The 18,599-nt window shown below is 44.2% G+C and overlaps 1 protein-coding gene across 4 annotated transcripts in view; it reads right to left on the bottom strand.

The window, feature by feature from the left end:
* ab (abrupt) overlaps positions 1–18,599 on the bottom strand; it is a 57,423-nt gene extending 38,824 nt beyond the window's left edge. For 3 of the 4 annotated variants that reach the window (XM_066732208.1, XM_066732205.1, XM_066732209.1), the window contains exons 1-3: positions 18,529–18,599; positions 6,251–6,561; positions 5,519–5,911 (exon numbers count right to left, since the gene is read on the bottom strand). In XM_066732208.1, coding sequence (XP_066588305.1) covers positions 5,519–5,725 — 207 coding nt within the window. In that variant the 5' untranslated portion in view covers positions 5,726–5,911; positions 6,251–6,561; positions 18,529–18,599. Of the gene's footprint in view, positions 1–5,518; positions 5,912–6,250; positions 6,562–17,899; positions 18,476–18,528 lie in introns of those variants that run through there. The other variant, XM_066732206.1, reaches the window with a different exon arrangement.

Below are 18,599 nucleotides of genomic sequence, written 5' to 3'. Positions count from 1 at the left end.
TAAGCGAATCGTCGTCGTCTTCGCCGTGGTCGCTCAATTTCTAGAGCAGAATTAACACGTAACGCCGAATTAATGCACCGCGCGCCCCACTCAAATATATCAACAACAACGAAATAAAGCTTTGCGACTCCAATCGTGATGTAGTCTGCGATATATTCAAACTTTTCAGCTAAAATATTTTCTGTTTAACGAGCGTTCTCCTACTATTTATCGTGTATCTGAGAAAATTATAGTTTCCCATTTATAATCGATATATATATATATATCTGAATGAATATATCATTACACGAAGGCATGCGTGCATAATTTGATGAACGAGCCACCGATCTTTCAATTATTAAATGGTAAATAAGCCAATATGTCCCTAACAATCCATCTCGCTGTACCTTTGTCACTATACTACACGAGGCTAGTTTAATCATTGGAGAGCGCGTTAATTAATTTCATTAAAAATTAATTATATTTGTACTTGAATAAATGTCAGCCGCGTGGCGCGTTAATTAAATATGAAAAAGCGAGCAGCAACTACTGGCTCGAATATCGAACTGGTCATGCTCCGCTTCTTCTTGCCTCCTCTCTCTTTCTCTCAACACTTTTAATTAATATAATTATAATTGAAAAGAAGAATAGACTGCGGAGGACGTTTGCCGTTAATTTTCTAATCAGCTTTTTTCGACTGGGCGGTGTATTATATGTATACATATATATATATATATATATATATATACACGCGGATCTCGACACTGAATCAACGATAAAAACCTTGTTTATCTATAATTCGATCTGGTTGGATTATTACACTCGATCGTCCCGCGTACAATTTCGCGCGCGCGTATATTTCATTTTCTTCCTTGGCACCGAGTGTGGCGAAAAAAGTTTCGAATCAATTGGGAGTGGAGCGTGTCGAGAATTTCGTGTAATGGACTGTGTGTGTGTGTTAGAGAGAGAGAGAGAGAGAGAGAGAGAAAGCCTCGGGCGTTGTTTAAACTAAAACGATTCGATGACGAGCGGTTGGCAGGTCGAGGAGGGGGGAGAGTAATGCGATATACCATCCAGTGGCGCGTGACGTCATGAATCAATGCCTCGTACATTAAAAAAAACTCGTGGAGAATTTGTTGTCCGTTCTAATATTGAAAATTGCAACTCGCGTCTCTCTTATTCTCGAAGGTTGTATTCCGGTAAGGTTGTATTCCGGTTAATCGGGTCTCGCTCATTGCTCGCGCACCTCGTCGATCTTTCCGGTTCTGCGCGAACGCTCGAATTGTTAAGCCGGACTGGCAGGAATTGGCGAATGGTCGAAATGTGTGTGTGTGTCAAAAAGAGAGAAACGGTTAACCGCGGGGAAAATCTGGCTAGTAGCTCTCTTTATTGCAAAGTCTGGGCCGCGCGTAAAGTGCAATTGGACGGAGAGGAGAGAAAATGGAATATTCGTGGGAGGGAGAGAGACGATATACGCGTTGTTCATTGGCGTAAGCCAACTAATAAGTATAAAGTATTTTTGTCGAGCTGCCAGGCAGGCAGGAAGGTGCGCCCGCGCGCACTCAAAGTGTCTAGCGAAGGATCGTATTCCCCAGCATTTGGCAGCGACAGGAAGTACCAAAGAGTAAGTGCGGATCGATGAGTAACGCTTGCGCGCGCGACGCTCGTCTCTCCGTCCTTGTGTGTGTGTGTGTGTGTGTGCAAAGGTGCATCGAGCACGCGTGCAAACGGGCCCAGACGCCAAGACCAACAAACACACACGCATACGCGTGTAAAACCCACGTGCTAGTATCGTGTTTATGTCCGAGCAGCGAAATTGACACAGCGAACGCACACGAGTCTCTTTATTCGCATGTGCGTGTGTGTAGAAGCGCAGCACTCGCTCGTAAAACGGTCGAAAGGAAGAGGTGCGCGTGTGCATCGCGGATGCGGAGGGAGACGAATGGGCAGCAGGCACGCGCGTTGCTGCGTCCGTGTGCGTGCGCGTCCTACACACACGCGCGATCGTCCATGAATGTGTCGAGGAGAGTCGAAATAAAATAAGAGACGCGCCCGTTGCTCTCCTTCGTTAACTTTACTCGAGTTCTCTCATTTGTGCGCAGTATGTATATCGAGTGCTCGTATCCTCGCGTCTGAGAATAAAAACGAGCTGAAGTATACTTCTGTCTCACGCGTAGATAGTCGTGCATCTCGAAGCCGATGGGCCAATGGGGAAGCTGTGCTTCTGCTCGACTTGATTGATAAACCGAAGAGCAAAAAACGGAAAAATCTCGACATTTTTAAACACATATATATGCGTGTACCCAGGATCGAAAAGGTGCGAGATTTTTGTAAATTACCTATAGGACCTACATATACATATAGGGATTCGATTGCCACGCGGAGTTTCTGATTAACCTCGAGAGCAAGGGAGAGGGAAGCCGACGAAATTAGAATATTGCTGCAGGAGGAGTTAGCTGCTCACTGCTAGTATTTGGATAAATCGAGATGGCTGGCAGCTGTAGCTATACTATAAGGAGCAGCTGTGTTGGGAACGGCACGTACATATAACGCGTGGACAGCGAGTACGGTAAAGCAGTGTGGTGTATATAGCAGCGGCCAACTTAACCGATATTCATTAGAGAAATGAAACTTCCTCTTTGTGCTCCACAAGCGGTATAATCAATTAGGTTGCTTAGCTCTTGCGTCAGTTGGCCATCGTCGAGCAATCCTGATGCATCGGATTCTCGGTGATAAATTATGTCAGTGCTAATAGGTGTAAAGAGCTAGATGTACAAGAAGCAATTTATTTATTCGCGCGGTAAACAGCACTTTGTTATACGCTGCGTACCCCCCCCCCCCCCCTCACTATGCACATGTATACCGGGAAAGAGAGAACGAGCTACACTATACCAATTTGCGTCATTGTCAGAAAAAAGAAGGAGGATAACTCTGGAGCAACAATTGCTTTCATTAATTAGTACTAACAGCATCGCGCACAGCTATATTGGTCGATACTCGGGGTGTTATAAAATGCACGTGTGTTCGGACTGAAACGTGTCATCGATTTTCTCTTTATTTTCGTACGTGGCGAGTTTTGCGTGCGGCTAAAAAATGGGTATTATTATGCCGCTTATTAGAGGGTAGTTGCGAGTTGGTTAACGGTGTAAAATAGAAAATCAGGTTTCCCCAGTCCCATGAAATCGGGCAAGGTGCTTTATATTCTATATTTAGGGAGAGAGAGAGAGAGAGAGAGAGAGAGAGAGTACCACGTGCGTTCACGGAGCACGCACTCCCTACTCTATATCATGCACCCTTCAAGTTTTCCGCTCTGATTTCAATTAGGCGTATTATGCGCGCACGATCGAGAAAAAGAATTTCCTTTGGTTTCCGGCTCCCGGCTTAAATTAATTCACGATACCAATTGGAGCCTTCTATTTTCAACCTCATATATATATATATATATATATATAACGACCTCCCGGATTCCTTTCACATTTAATACCCTCCCCCAGTTCCGTTTGGATCACCCCTGCCGAGAGATGAGCCAAACCGGACAATCGATAAACTTATATTTAAGCTCGTCTTACGTATATATAAATCCGCATTCGTGGAAAATTCTGGTGTGTGTCACGCCTTTTCCTCAACGCGTTTACTCTTTTCTTTTCTATTTCTTTTTTCTTGTGCAATACCGATGCACCGTTCTCTCTTCCTCGGGAAGCGGCGCAACTCAACGATATCAAGACTATTTTTATCAGGATCTATTTAAACGCGAGTGCGTCGGAGAGAGAGATGCTACTCCGATTGGAAAGGCTGGATTTCCTGGAGAGACGATCGCGAGCGACGCGTTCCCAGTACTCGATCGCTCGCTCGCTCGCTCGCGCGGCCCTGGTTGACTTTACGAGGATCATTATTCGATGGCATTAAGCCGCCTTTTTCGTGGTGCGTGGGTGGCTGGGTCGCTCGGTCATCCATGACGCGCGTGATCGTAAACAACGGAGAGACGCCACGCCACGAGGCGGAAGAAGAAACTTTTCGCTGGATTCCGGACAGTGGCTTCAGCCGAGAGAGAGAGAGAGAGAGAGAGAGAGTCGTTCCAAAATTACACGCCCGCAAATCATTTGGGACGAGGAAATCCCGAGCGAGAAAATTTTATTGCTATACTCCCCCCTCCCCAACCAAAAACAACCTACAATCTGCAACAAGGAAAACGCGAAAAGGACTCGTACAATTGGAAAATTCATGGAACGACAAATCAATCGCTTTCTATCGCAACGTTCTGCATAAACAGTCACGATATGCTTGAAGAATCATGAGAAACATCGGATCTTCCAGAAGAAGAGGAATCAACGAGAAATTCAAGAAAGAACCATCGTTCAATCCCCTTAGGAACATATTACTCTTAAAATGACAAAAGATACTGTGCTATTCCATCCTAAAGCTGCGACTATCCGCGCGCCAGCAATATCTATGCATCGTGTATACATATATATATATATATATATACACTACAAGAGGAAGAACAGAAATAAATTTCTTTGGTAGAGCGCGATTAAATTTATCAGTAGCGTTGTACTTATCAGTGGAGTAATGAGTGAATAACAAGTACATTGAAAATCACTAATCGGCCAAACGTTATCATTTAATGCCTATGCTGCGATTAAAAAGAAACAATGGATTGGGTGGCGCAGCGCAGCTTCGCAGCTCCGTTGAGCAACCGGCTTCATTACGATGTGCCTATTAACGGAAATACCTTGGCCACTTGATAAGTTTCTGATAAAACGATAATATATGGAACAGGGGGCCGTTTCGTATTATTTCTCATAGCGCTCGTGCATCATCCATCAGTCAATTCAATGATTTGTCCAAATTCTTCGTTCGATGGCCTTCGTTCTCTCTCTCTCTCTCTCTCACACACTCTACACTTGCATCTTGATTTCCAACCAATCAACTTTATCGTCGGATTGAAGCTTCTCGATGCTGTACAGAGAGAGAGAGAGAGAGGGAGAGACTTCTCTCTAGTCGAATAAACGGCGCGCACTAATTGATTTTAAGTGTCACAGCAGCCTCTACGCTATATACAGGGCGTCACCGCAATTGCGTCATTGCCATTATTTAACCTCGTGAAATTTTATTTCGTCGAGTTTATGCGCGGCCCACTTGCTTCTTCCATCCACAGTTACGGAATAATAATAATATTACTACCACCGAACCGCCGACGAATAATCGCTACGAGTCGCCTAATTATCCTGCAATTTTAATTAGCGCCGCGTTTGATAAGCGAGGGACGCGATAGAAATTCCACGTGCACAATTGCTAGCTTTATACACTTCTCTCGGAATCGCAACCGTATAGCTCTTGCGAATAAAGTTTGCTCTCGGCGTGGAAGAGGGACCTGAAGAAGGAACAAGAAGAAAGCGCTCATCTATATATATATATATATAATGAAATTCCGGCGATTTCCGTCTGCCGAGTCACACGGAGGTTAAAGAATCCGGGGGCGGAAGTAGTGTTGGACGAGCGCAAGAGAGTAGACGCGTTAATGGTGCTCAGCACTGACCTTGAGGAGTCTCCGGAAGTAGGGGCTGCAAGCGGAGAGAACGACCTTGTGGGCGGTGAAGCTGCTGCTGTCGCAGGCGAGAGTAACGTCGACGAAGTCTTCCTCGTCCCTGAGATGGCGGAAGGAGCTTAGGATGCTCGAGTGGAAATCGTTCCACCTGAGTGAGTACTGCTGCTCGCCGCTCGGCGAGGACGAAGAGGCCGCCATGGCGTCCGTCCCCTCGGGACCCACGGCCGAGGGCACCAGAGGTGCTATCGTGCTCTCACTCCTCTACCACCCACCCAACACCCTCACTTCACTTCCGCAAACTGCTCGCTCTCCTTCGCCCCCCTCTTCTTCTTCTTCTTCTTTTTCTGCTTCTGCTTCTGTTCCTCTTCGGACTCTGCGCAAAACCTGCAAATTATTCGTCATTTTCCTTAGAAAAACTCATCTCTCTTATATATATGTTTGTAGAATTCAATGGTACACGATATAGGACACGAATCACTCGACTAAATATACGTGTGTGTTGCACCCTTGGCAAAGAAATCACCTGTATATATATATATATATATATATATATATATATAGGTTTCAAGCGATCGAATGACGCGCATAGACCACCTAAGCGGCACTTGTCGCTCCGCGATGCTTCCCGGAATTCCCTCGCGCGGACAAAAGGATCGAGGGAAAGAAAGAAAGAAAGAAAGAGAAAGTTTTTGAGAGGAAATCGAGTCTTTGGGTATAGTTTACCTGGCGAATCTTCTGGGCCTGTCGTAGTGGAGGTGGGGAGATGTTTCCTGCCTCCCGGGTGCCGGTGTCTTTCAACTATTAACGATGGGAGGGGGAGGAGAGGGGGGGGGGGTTATCACTTGTCGAGACGTACGGAAATGTTGCCTCCGTCTGGCCTTTCGCAATCCGATCGACGCCTCATGCCGAGACCTTCGAAGAACCAAGTCCAAAGCCCTCGAGTCGCTGCTCTACCGGAACTTGCGAACCTCCCCGCTTTTCATACCTCTTCTTCCGTTCTTGTATCTCGCCGCCCTCTCGTAACTTCCGTTCTCCTGAAATTCAAGAAATTTCTATATTTAACTCCTTCTCGTGCCATTTTCTTCTGCTTTTACAGCTGTCTTATTTATCCCACTACGTATATAACTGCAATGTAGGTGTAATTAACGTTATTTCGGTTGGAGGAAGCAGCGCGTGTCTCGCGAGAAATTCTCTCTCTCTCTCTCCCTCTCTCTCTTACAGTCATAGGGAATCATCGATAATTGTGAAAGAGCTCTCTCGACGAGACTAAAAATACGTCAGATGGGAAAATAATGGTTCGCGCTGGTCTGACAGTTGTCTCGTTGCTATCTAATTGAGATGTTGGATGAGATATACGGTATAGAGTCGTATACGCTACGACGAGAGACGGTCGTTAGAAAATAATAAATTCTCCGTGCAATAGAAACGTTGGGTGGGAAGACACGACATTCCAAGCAGGAGTAATTTGACATGCGAGGCATGTATGAACATATGCACATTCCCACATTAAATTCACGCTTAAACGATTGCGATCGAGCATTGTTTACGTTTAAAGAAGAGTAATCAAAACTATGCGCGCTTGCGTAGGTTATAATCGTCGTACCACTGCCTTCGAAATGCAACATTTTTCTATGTAAATCTAGCTTAATTGGAAGAAGCTACTAATTATTATTCGATACACGTATATATAAGTATATGGTATATCGAGGAGCGTAACGAATCTACCGCGCGTTCTACGTGTATACATGTGTACAGAAGCGCGGGAGAGCGTTACCAAATCTCTTCCCTTTGAGTTCCTTTTTTTCCACGCAATTATTGCATCCGATCGTAAATCAGCGGGGTTTACGATTGGCAGTAAAAGCCCCGCGATTTTTCTGCTTTGGATGCAGAAAGGCTTCGCCGCGGTCTGTTTTCCCTTCGACATCCGCTCAACGCGAAAAAATGAGTTATTATTGCGCCGCTGGTTCGATCGAACGTGTCAATTCAAAGCTGCGCTATTCATTATACTTTTCGACGTAGTAACGGCAGAGAGAGAGAGAGAGAGAGAGAGAGAGAGAGAGAGAGACGAGTAGCGCGCGCATACGCTTTGCATATATACCTTCTCACCGCGCTCCTATTCCTATTTTACGCTTATCGATAATACCCCCCCCCCCCCCCCCACCTATTATATTTTACCTGCCCAATCTTCTCTCAGTTCGAGATACCCCTCGTTATTCATCTCGATGCTAACCGAGCGATCGTCGATAATCAGAGATTTACCAAATAGTACAGTGGAGCGAAGCGATTATATTGCTAGGCTATGCTATTAGTGTACACAGTTCAGAGAGAGAGAGAGAGAGAGAGAGAGAAAAGAGAATATAAGGCAGCACACTGCAGTGTGTTTACCGCAATGCGGTTCGATGCTTAATTACCGCAAAGTCGAATTACAGTAGTACACATAATGGGTATAGTATGCGCGATATGTAGGTGAGATAGAGGGAGGGGGGAGGAGGGATGGCTGTGTGCAAATAGCTGGCGCAATACAACTACACACGCGAGCAATTGTTATTTATAGGAGCGCGTGCCCGAGGATACGTGTAAAGTCGTATTGAACGTTGCCCTCGTCTCTCCTTTTTCTAAACCACACTCTCCCCCTTCTCTTCCCCCCTTCTCGGTACACACATCAACACTCGATGCGCGATAAGTGCATCAGGTATGTACGACGGTGATAATTGCCGTTTACACGGTATAGTCCGACACATAATATTTTCATCAATGTATAATACGATCGAAAACTCGATATCGCGATAAATCAATGCGAATTTGTGAAAAATTCAATGGAGAAAGGTAACTCGCGCGCTATGTGTGCGTGTGTGGAATGATTGAAATATAATAAAGGAAGCGCGCGTATATAGGCGAGCGGAAGAAGAGCGGTAAACAGTTGCTAGGTCTGTAACGAAAATAGAAAAACAAGCGCGTAAGTCACTGGATATTTACGAGCGTTAAATGTCGCCTGTTTTCTGCTGCGTGATCTTATATGTTATACTCGCTCGCTCCTACGTATCTATATGTATACGTACTAGATTCCTTTATTCGAGGCGCAATGCAACAACGAGAAGCGGCGTACTTGCGTGCACGAATCGCGCAAAGGCTCGAATTAACTATATCCGCATATAGCTCGATCGCTCTCTTAGCATTATTCATCGCAACTAATTTAGTTATATACATTTTATAGACAGAGGTGGAATAATTTGTGTAATTTGGCGCATCATAGGTGTGCCGCTCGGCCGCCAAGTGCGACACGTGCGTTTAGTGATTCATGTGATAACGCAAGTATCCAAAATTAACCAACGCGCTTAATGCTGCGTTAATTTCTGATTCCGAGAACTTTCGAAAACCTCTTGCAATAGTGGACATTGATAAAAGGAATTTTTATTACCGAGATAAGTGTACTCAACGTTTCAGCCAAATCTACCGTAATAAAATTTAAAACGCGCTTTTTCAGCTTTTCTTTACGCTACAAAAATTACGAGAATATATCGTGCACTTATTACGTGGATAATGGTGAATAAAATAGTCTTGTTTGGGCGCTGATCGATTGTTTATTGCGCGCGGGGCAAAGGTACGCGTACAGAATGTTTTTTTTTATTTGTTTATTTCGCGCTGTACGCGCTAATAGATGACGTATTTTTCGAGTAAACGACGAAACGAAAATTGTTATCAACTCGTGCACGATATGATTACTACTTGATAAATTTCCCAGTTCTTTCATAGGCCTATAATAAAAGGTATTATGCGTTTTTGGCGTGACTTTCCTCCAAGCGTAATGCCAAATAATCCTGCTAACGTGACACACAAGTTATGCCTCGTAAACATTGGTCCAAGGCGTCCAATTCTTCGCGCGACTCTCCTCTCTCTCTCTCCCTGGGCCTATCTTCTTGTACACACACACACACACGCGCGTCAACTGTTTTTCTACGATAATCGACAAAGTACATACTTTGCTAACGCTACACTACCTCCCGGAGTTGGATCTCCTTCTTTTCTTCATTTTTCTCAAATTTTATAAAACGCAGCGATCGATAATTGCATTTATTCTCTCTCTCTCTCTCTCTCTGTTATCAGCAGAAATATCCATTATCAATCCACGTATCCGCGCGGATCGTCGTACATATATATCGAATGCCATCGAATATTCTCACAGCGTTAAACTTGAATTTTTCACTATAACAACGTGATACGATCACGAGACGCGTTTTATATATCGTAAATATATATATATCGCACGATTAATCGCGTAGCTTTTAATATCTCCGTCGTTTAAGAAACACAATTCCTATATATATTTATGAATTCGACAGATTAAAGTGGATTATCGATTAATTTTCAGGAAAAAAAAGTTATTAGGAACATCGCCCTCTCTGCAACAACAAAACGTATTGATCATTGATAATTTTATCGTTGGTATTGAATTATCGAGTCGATAAGGAAATAATCTTCTGTAATTTTATATATATAGCCAGGGTGACGGACTACAAGCTCACGTATGTATATAATATCGTAGGATTCGTGTACGACAGAGTGAGTGTGAAAGGAGGAAAGTTGAAAATTGAAATGAAAAAATTATTTCGACATTTGTGTGGTGAGCGACGACGATATAGTTGGAAATCTGGAATAGAAAGAGAGTGCATGACTAGCGTAGTAGTATAGCGTATGACTCAAGGTCCTTAAGTTGATGGACGAAGCGCGGCACGCGCGCATCGCTTCCCCCCTGGCTCTCTCGCCTTTCCTATACACGAACAGTCAATTGCGTGCGCCTTCGGGATTTGCATAGGTTGAAATTCACAATGGCTGCGCTTTGGCGTTACGCGCGTGACGCGTTGTAATTGTCATGGAAAAAGGGGGAGGGGTTCGCAATTGATCGAGCATCGGATGGAACGAGATATGTGTATATGTATATGTAGGTAGCCCGTGGAGACTTTCACCTTCGCGCGTACGCGAGCAACGACGCCGACGCCGACGCCGACGCCGACGCCAACAAACGACGACGACGTCACGACGGCGCGACAGTCGATCGGCTCATATCATGGTTTGGCGCGCGCGACAAATTCGCGAAAACGCCTCGGTGGAAGGTGTGCGTGCGCGAGACTCGTCGGTGCAGGTAAAACACGTGTGGCCAATGAGCGCACGCGCCGGCATTTGCCTCCTCTCCCGAGCACTCCCGAGTCCTCCCGACCACCCAGCCACGGGTTGACGACCCTTTCGATTCTTACGAGCGCGACACCTTCCCTTTTTCGCCAAATTCCATCATTTTCGCCATTTTCTTCACTGTATTTTTTGCTGTCGGATAGTTTGGTTTATGTATATATACGAAAAATGTCTCAAGACTCCACCTGCACGGTAGCCCGTCTTACCTCGAGTCGACCATTCTTTAAGAGGACAAATTTTAATTGGAAAAGTTTTTCATTTAATTTTTCTTAATTAAGCTCTCTTGATTAACAGTATTTTAATTAACAGTCTGTGCTGGTCTCGGGAGCACGTTCTCCCAATTAAATTTATGGTCAAATATTTGTTTAATTAAATTTTACTAACCATCCCCCCCCCCCTCTCTCTCTCTCTCTCTCTCTCTTCCCTACCAATTAAATCTTTAGGAGAAACTATTTTTTAATCAAACCTGTGCGATGAAGCGACGTTAATGAAATCCACGATAAAACTGCTCGCATCGAGAGCTTTCGATTAAATCGAGTCAGTGATCAATTTTATTTATATAATTATTCCTATATGTGTGGCAACTCACGTTTTTAATGAGAAATTATCGTGGCATACGTGTAACTCGATCTGGTTACGAATGATTGATCTCCGGACTGCAGGGGATTGTATATTGTCCAATGGAAAAAATCATGAGATACGAAAAGAAGGATCCAGCAATTATTTCTGCCAAGTGTGCCGAACATTTGAAAAATTGAATAATGCAAATCAAGCAAAAGCAAAAATAAAGCAAAGAGAAACCTATAAAATTACATGAGCCGCACGTGTATGACGAGGAGATTTTTTTTTCCGTCAGTGCTCGACTTGTAGCATTTTCTAAATACGTCAAAACTTGTCCAAGGTGAATTGCTACTGTCCAGCTAATTTGGTCGATTAAGTAAGTTTTTCGCGGAGTAACGCGTATGCATATTACGATTAACGTGGTAAGAGTAAATAATACTCTGTACGCATGTGTGTGTGTGTGTGTGTGTGTACGTGCAGTGGGCTATTAAATAAAGTTTACGATATCTCTGCGACTGTGGTCGACCGGAGCTGAAATTGCCCCTCACTGAATTTGTCGCGAATCATAAAATTGTTCAATAAAATCTTCACGCGTGCGATGACGATATAGTATACTATATACTATTATGCAGATGTGTAGACGTCAGTCACTTTGGGCATTTTACTGAAATTTGTTAAATAAAACCGCAAAGAAGACAATTTTTTCGTTTTATTCGGATATTATTTATTAGGACCGAGTAAAATGTTCAATTGCCAATGTATTCGAGACAAGATTGTTCACTTTGATGAAAGAATTTGTTTTTACCTCCGACTATAGTCTGTAGAGGGAGACTCGTCACAGTCCATTTAAGCTAATTATCGAAAAGCAGTGTTAATTACGAGTAGAGTCTAATTGCAGTTGGAAGAATGGAAAGAGCGTGCGCGTTGATAATGAAAAATGGAGAAAATGTGGAAAGATTGGAGGAGGCAGCTGGTACGCCAGCGAGAAACGATTCTATTTATATGGGAATGTATCTCGCTGGCTTCAAAGCTGTTCCTTTCAGTCTTCTTCCACCCCAAATAGTATGAAATAAAATTAGACTCGTCTGAAAGCTCATGCACGTTACTTTTTCACTCGGAGCTTCGCGTCCCAGCCAATAATGCACATGTAAGTGTATTGTTACAATAGACGATTTCTTTCTCGGAATCCACGGCTTGGTCAATTAGAAATAACGCTTTACCCTCCCCTTAATTTCTTCATCTCCCATCGCAGAGTCCGTTTTGAGAAAAAAGCTCAACATTAAAGAGATTGCGAGGAATAAAATCTGCTAATTTATCGAGGCCCGTGGGCGCAGTTTGAGATTTTAAAGAGCGAGTTCCCATAAAGTGCAGCAGCACAGCAGCCGGCGATGATGATCCCGCGTCTGGAATCATTCGAGTAGAAACTCTAATGACCATGAAACACGTGCAAAGAGGAAACGTGTACGTCGTAAAAGCAAAGTCATAACGAGTCTATTCGCAATGCATATGAATGTGCTCCACCCCCCCCCCCCCTCCTCTCCACCCTCCTTGCCTACGCTTCTTCCCGCACACCAGCTAGTACCCCCCACTTATCCGCGTATGAAACATTCATAAAGGCCCCGATGAATGATCGTCTTGAGAAGCAACAACAATATAAAGAAGCTGCATTCCATTTGAATGGAGACGCCTAATTGCTTCGAGTTAATGAACTTTAGATTCCAAATGGCATCCTCCATTCTTATTCTAGACACATACATAAACATATATACTTATATCGAGTGAAAGCGTGCATCGGGCTGTACCTTCGGTTCATCGCGAAGAATGCTAAGCGTCCAGTTAAAAATGGCAGTTTTCCAGCAGAGTGGCGAGAGTATTAAAGAGGACCCTATAACGAGACTCGAGTTACAAGGTCCCCTTGAAGCACGTACGTGTACGTGTATGCTACATGGACAGCGAGGGAGAGAGAGAGGGAGATGGGGCCTACTAGCATCGACACTTCAGCAACAATGAACCAAGCGAAAAGAGGCGAGGCTCTCTCGGTGCGTTTGGAGAAAAAACAGACAGATTCGGATTTCGAAGAAAAACCCAAGCAACGCGCGCTCCCTTGCAACTCCCAGGAAATAGCTAGTGAAGTGTGTACGGTTTTAGGAGAGGGGGGGGGGGGACCTTTGCCCTACGTCACAGCATCGATACGTTTAGCTACGTAGAGCTACGCGTTATTGTTGTACGTGTAAAATGCGATAAACGGAGAAAAAGAAGAGAATTTGCTGGAGGAAAAGATCGTAAAACTTTAAAAGCGTTTGTGGGAAAAAGAAGCAGCGTGTTTATTGCTATATGACGGCCATTAGGCCCAGAGATTTTTTGCTGCTTTTCAGGAAAATTCACGATTTTGGATTAACCGTGGTATATTGGGGTACCAACAACCAACGGACTGGGTCTGTGGAATTTTTGGTTAACCGCATATAATAGCTCAGGCTCCTAGGACTGATGTTGTATTGTTGTTGCAAGTATTTTGGTATATACATCGTATCTATAGCGACAGATGCATAAAAATAGAGATGAAATTGTTATTATTGTGGCTTCCGGATGATTTTCGTGAAAACTATAGAATGCATATTTACTTAATCGTCGTAGTTTATATATTTTGGTAAAGGTGCACCATAGAAATGAATTTTTGCTCAAGAGATATGCTTTGTTGATACTGCTGGTTGGACGTGGTAGAATATACGAACCAAGTGAGAGAGAGAGAGAGAGAGAAGCGAGTGACTATAAGGATGTATGGCAGGGGCCCCGAGGGATCGTAAGCAGCTGGTTCGATAATTGCGCGCCGGCGATATTATTAATGGTCCCGAGATTTGCTTGACGGAAAGGCTGGGTTGGGCCTGCAACAGCAACAGCAGCAGGTATACGCCATACACGTACTATAGAGAACTCGCGTGTACTTTGCTCCGGTATAGGCTAGTTGCGCGAACATTCTACGCAAGGAACGCTTCGAGGCGACACGCTGAAAACTCCGACGCGGCGGATCCGTACTCGCGCGCCAAATGAGAACCCGCGAAAATATTGCCACGCAATAACACTCGCCTTTATAATTTCTCTCTCTCTCTCTCTCTCTCAACTCCAGCGAAAAATCCAACGATATTGGCCCGACCGAGTGATGCTATCACGAAGATTATCGCGCTTCCTGCTGAGTAAAAAAGGAGAAGAAATAAATTTGCACGTGGCTTATCGAAAAATAATACGTACGAGTAGCACGTAGTATAGAGTTTTTATGTGCAGTACATATACATATATATACGATATATATAGAAATAAATAGACTAGTGTGCAATAAGAGTAAGTTTGTAGGATTACTCCGCGTGAGTAATTTCATTAGGACGAACGAGGAAGGAGGTAAAAATGTGATATTGGCGTGTGAGATTAACATAAAATAATGAAGGACGCGAAAGATTTATGGGTTTGAAGTTTAACTATGACGCATCGGTTGGTGTTTGTGGTGGTGGTGAGGAAGGCAGGGGGGAGGGTTGTTAGGGCGAGGAGGGAAATTCGTAAATGACGTCGGATGGTTATTTGATCGATACCAACCCTCGGACTCATCTTTGCCTTGTACCAGGATCGCCCTTTATTAATGACCGACTCGCACGCTTTGCGATAAGCTGCCTCCATGATTGAACGCTGCACGCTGCACGCTGCACGCTGCTTCTGCGCCAATGGCTACGCTCGAAACGCGATGCTTCCTTCCACTATTAGGGCCGTGATAGATAGTCTCGATCATTCTAATTACAGCCACGCCATTTGCAATATTAATTCCCAAATGTTAATGCGCGACAAAAAGCTAATAAACCAATGAATGCCGTGATATTTTTCTTTCGTATCCAAAAATCACACTCGTATACCGCTATTTCCGTCCTAGATACATCGACGCTTTTGCAAAATCAAATGCGCGCCCTTTTTATCGCCAGGGGATTTCGTTAATCGAGATAAGAGACCGAACGGGTAGATATCGCCCGATCTGAAAACATATTGGCCTTTTTTCAACCAACCGATCGACGTGTCAAGATTCTTGGCTCGAATCTGTTTCGCGAAATTTGGCTAACGCGGAATCGCGTTTAATGATTTATCGGTATAATGTAGAAAATTCAGGAATATTCTAAATTTCACTGTCGTCCTTCAAATGTAATAAAATTTTAAAATTTCACTTGGTATCTCCCTCTGGAAACTGTATCCTCATTCGACACGGGGAATTATTAGAAGGAAGCTCCCCTTCTCGAAAATCAAACCCTATTTTCGTTTCAGTCGAGCTGCTCTGCGAGTACGGAGAGATTATTTTTCAATCACACGCCAACAGACACATTTATACGTACATATGAACGTGCGAAAATCATAACGTATTAATCGTACGTTTTTTGGAAGGAATTTAGCACACGAGAGACTAGTCTATAGATACACTTTTATTAAAGAGAGAAAGAGAGAGACTGGTAAGACGAATGGGAACTGAGTTTGGCAGAATTTCCTGGTGTAAAAAAGTGCGAAAAATGACGAGCGCATTTCCGGCGAAGCGTTGGAGCGAGTCACGAATGACGAAGGGAAGTCAGGCACAGGCACTTGGTCACGGCGATCGTGACAAAAAGGGAGAATCGCCCGATGAGCAGAATCATCCAATCGATTCACTGCGCGGAATCCGTGAATTTTCACTCTTACACACCTATATATATATATATATATATGTACTATTACCACCGCGATAAAGCACCGTTCAAGGGAAAACTCATTAAACTCGTCTAACCGCTTATAACGAGAATAATTGCGATTTATCGAGATGGACTGGCTATACATTAGAGTGGAAAATAATAGTGGAAATCTGGCGTGGAAGGTTTGGTTAGTCAATGGAGAACGATTATTCCAATGGGATTGAAGCGTAGCGTCGTCAGGCTGCCTACGTATATGCATGACAATGCCTCGGAGGCAAGAAGAGCGAACCTGCAGGGTTGCATGTGCAGCAGCTGCGCCGCGCGCGGCGTCTGCTCTGTCACCGTCACCGTCACGGGGAGTGCCTAAAGAAAACCGATCGGTCGTTACGGTTACTTCAACAATGTGCCTCATGCCTGCAACCTAGTCGCGCTCGGTACACACTGCCAAAACGTCAGAAAAAACTTTATGGTAAACACTGACATTCCTCGTGCTTCTTTTGATTGGCGGCAAGAGAGAAGAGAGTATCGACTCTCCAAACATTATTATTATTTATATACATATATGTGTATGTGTATCTTGAGGGAAAACCTCGAACCGATCCGATTAAAGTATTTTAAAGCACGCGTTGCATGGTAGTTTTACTTGAGTTAGATGAAGGGGGGGGGGGAGAGTAAATTAAATAGCACGCAGTTTTGGATCAACCAAACGTGTTGCACGGTAAACACAAAAATTACTGGCTGTTCCATTTCGACGATGGATATCACTAGCTGCATGGTGTTTTTAAAGAAAACTTGAGAATGATTTAATTGAGGTATTTTAAACCTTTCGGTCACTGCGTAGTCAAATGGCAACGCTATCTGCAATGGTACAGTTTTAGTGTTTATTCTAGGTATGTTATATCACGTCTATCATGTATATGTATATGCGCATTCCTCGAAGCTTTCTACAAAATTACATCGAAATCCAGCGATATAGAAATTTGTCTTTTTCGCGAATATACTTTTTTTTCTAAAGTATTGATACAGTCTGTTGATTTTACTGGTAAATGAAATTAGACAGAGTTTCGTGGTGGAACAACGAGAAATCTGTTAAAGACAGAATGAAAAATTTCCGAGTAGCGGAATATTATTCGCCAAGATAAAAAGTGAGCGAAAGGGTCAAACCGTGCGTCGTCGTCGAGTTTGCTCGTCAAAGACCGAATGAGAGAAAGAGAGAATTGAAAAAATGAAACGGCACGCAGTTTAATTTAAACGAGCTAAGCACAGCGGCGTAAAGACACGAGAGACGGAGAGAACGAAGCGAGCGAGGATCGTTTTCAGGCGTATCGAATGGTGGATGGAATAAAAGCGAGACAAAACGACGTCGACGTCGACGACGAGGACGACGCCACGTTGGAAGGACGCGATGCGCAATTAACGGCGTGGGCCGCCGCGGCCGCGCTCGATCGTGCAATTAAGTTTAACGAATGGCGACCTTGCGATTAAAGTTAATTAGTATCCCGGTAATAACTCGTTAATAATCAGTGCAGCCGTGCGCGCTCGTAGCTTTCCCAGGCTTCGATCGCACAGCGCGCAAGAAATCTTTGGAAAAAAGTGAATCGAGCGTTGGGCCGCGAGAATCCAAACTCATAAAGAAGACTAGACCCCTCGAAGATATATGGATAGAGCGATACATCCTCCAAATTGATTTTCATCCCCCTTTTCTTTTCCCTTCGCTCTCCCGAAGGAAAAGCTTGGCGCGAGAGGCCAACTAGCGCGCGCATGTGCGAGCGATTGTTTACGCGCCAACGCCATGGCGCACAGCTCGCCAAACAATTTCTTCCGATCGCGATAATTCAGTTTTTATGAAAGATGTACAGAATAAACACGAGAGAGAGAGAGAGAGAGAGAGAGAGAGAGAGGGAGCGTCACTCAAATACACCTATATATTTACGTGCGGATGAGCAGCAGTTGAGAGACAGCGAGGCGACGGGCGAGTCTGGTGTTCTGTGGACTGGGAACGGCCAACACACTAAATCATCACCAATCAAGCAAAAAACTCAAACAACGCATGTGTACAAAAGACTAGAAAAATTATTGAACCAAAGCACTCTGTTGGGTCGATGCACAATTTTCCAGAGAGATTCTCCACCCGAGGGAGAGAGTCGCGCGTTCACACGTGAGGAAAAAACACATGGGGAGAGAACAGACGTACGTCTCTCTGTACTCTGTAAGAATGCTTTGATTAGCGCCGACTCTCTCTCTCTCTCTCTCTCACTCTCTCTTTCTTTCTTTCTTTCTCCGAACGCAGTGCGTGATTTTGACTGACTGATCGGAGAAACCACGCGCGCGCTTTTCGAGCGCTGCTTCCTCTTTTATTCTATTTTATTCCTCCGGGTCTTTCTTCTCCTTCGTCTCTCCGATTCTTCCGCAACTCTGTATATATATACATGCGTGCGTTTGAGAGAGAGAGAGAGAGACCCGGCAGAATTTCACGCGAGAATTATCCAAGGAAATAAAACTAAGGTTGCTCCTCGTGCACCGGAGGAGAGCCGACACGCGTGAAAGGAAAATAAACCGTACCGGAAACGGGTTCCTCACTGCTGAAACGTGCACTTGGTTAAAACGTGGAGCACGAACCTGATTGCGGGGCG

Source organism: Prorops nasuta, unplaced genomic scaffold (genome assembly GCF_024137725.1).
Source record: "Prorops nasuta isolate Cenicafe-Biocafe unplaced genomic scaffold, Cenicafe_Pnas_1.2 PNAS00010, whole genome shotgun sequence".
NCBI lineage: Eukaryota > Metazoa > Arthropoda > Insecta > Hymenoptera > Bethylidae > Prorops > Prorops nasuta.
The sequence above is the reverse complement of the archived record's forward strand: the minus strand, read 5'-3'. Positions and strand labels throughout refer to the sequence as shown.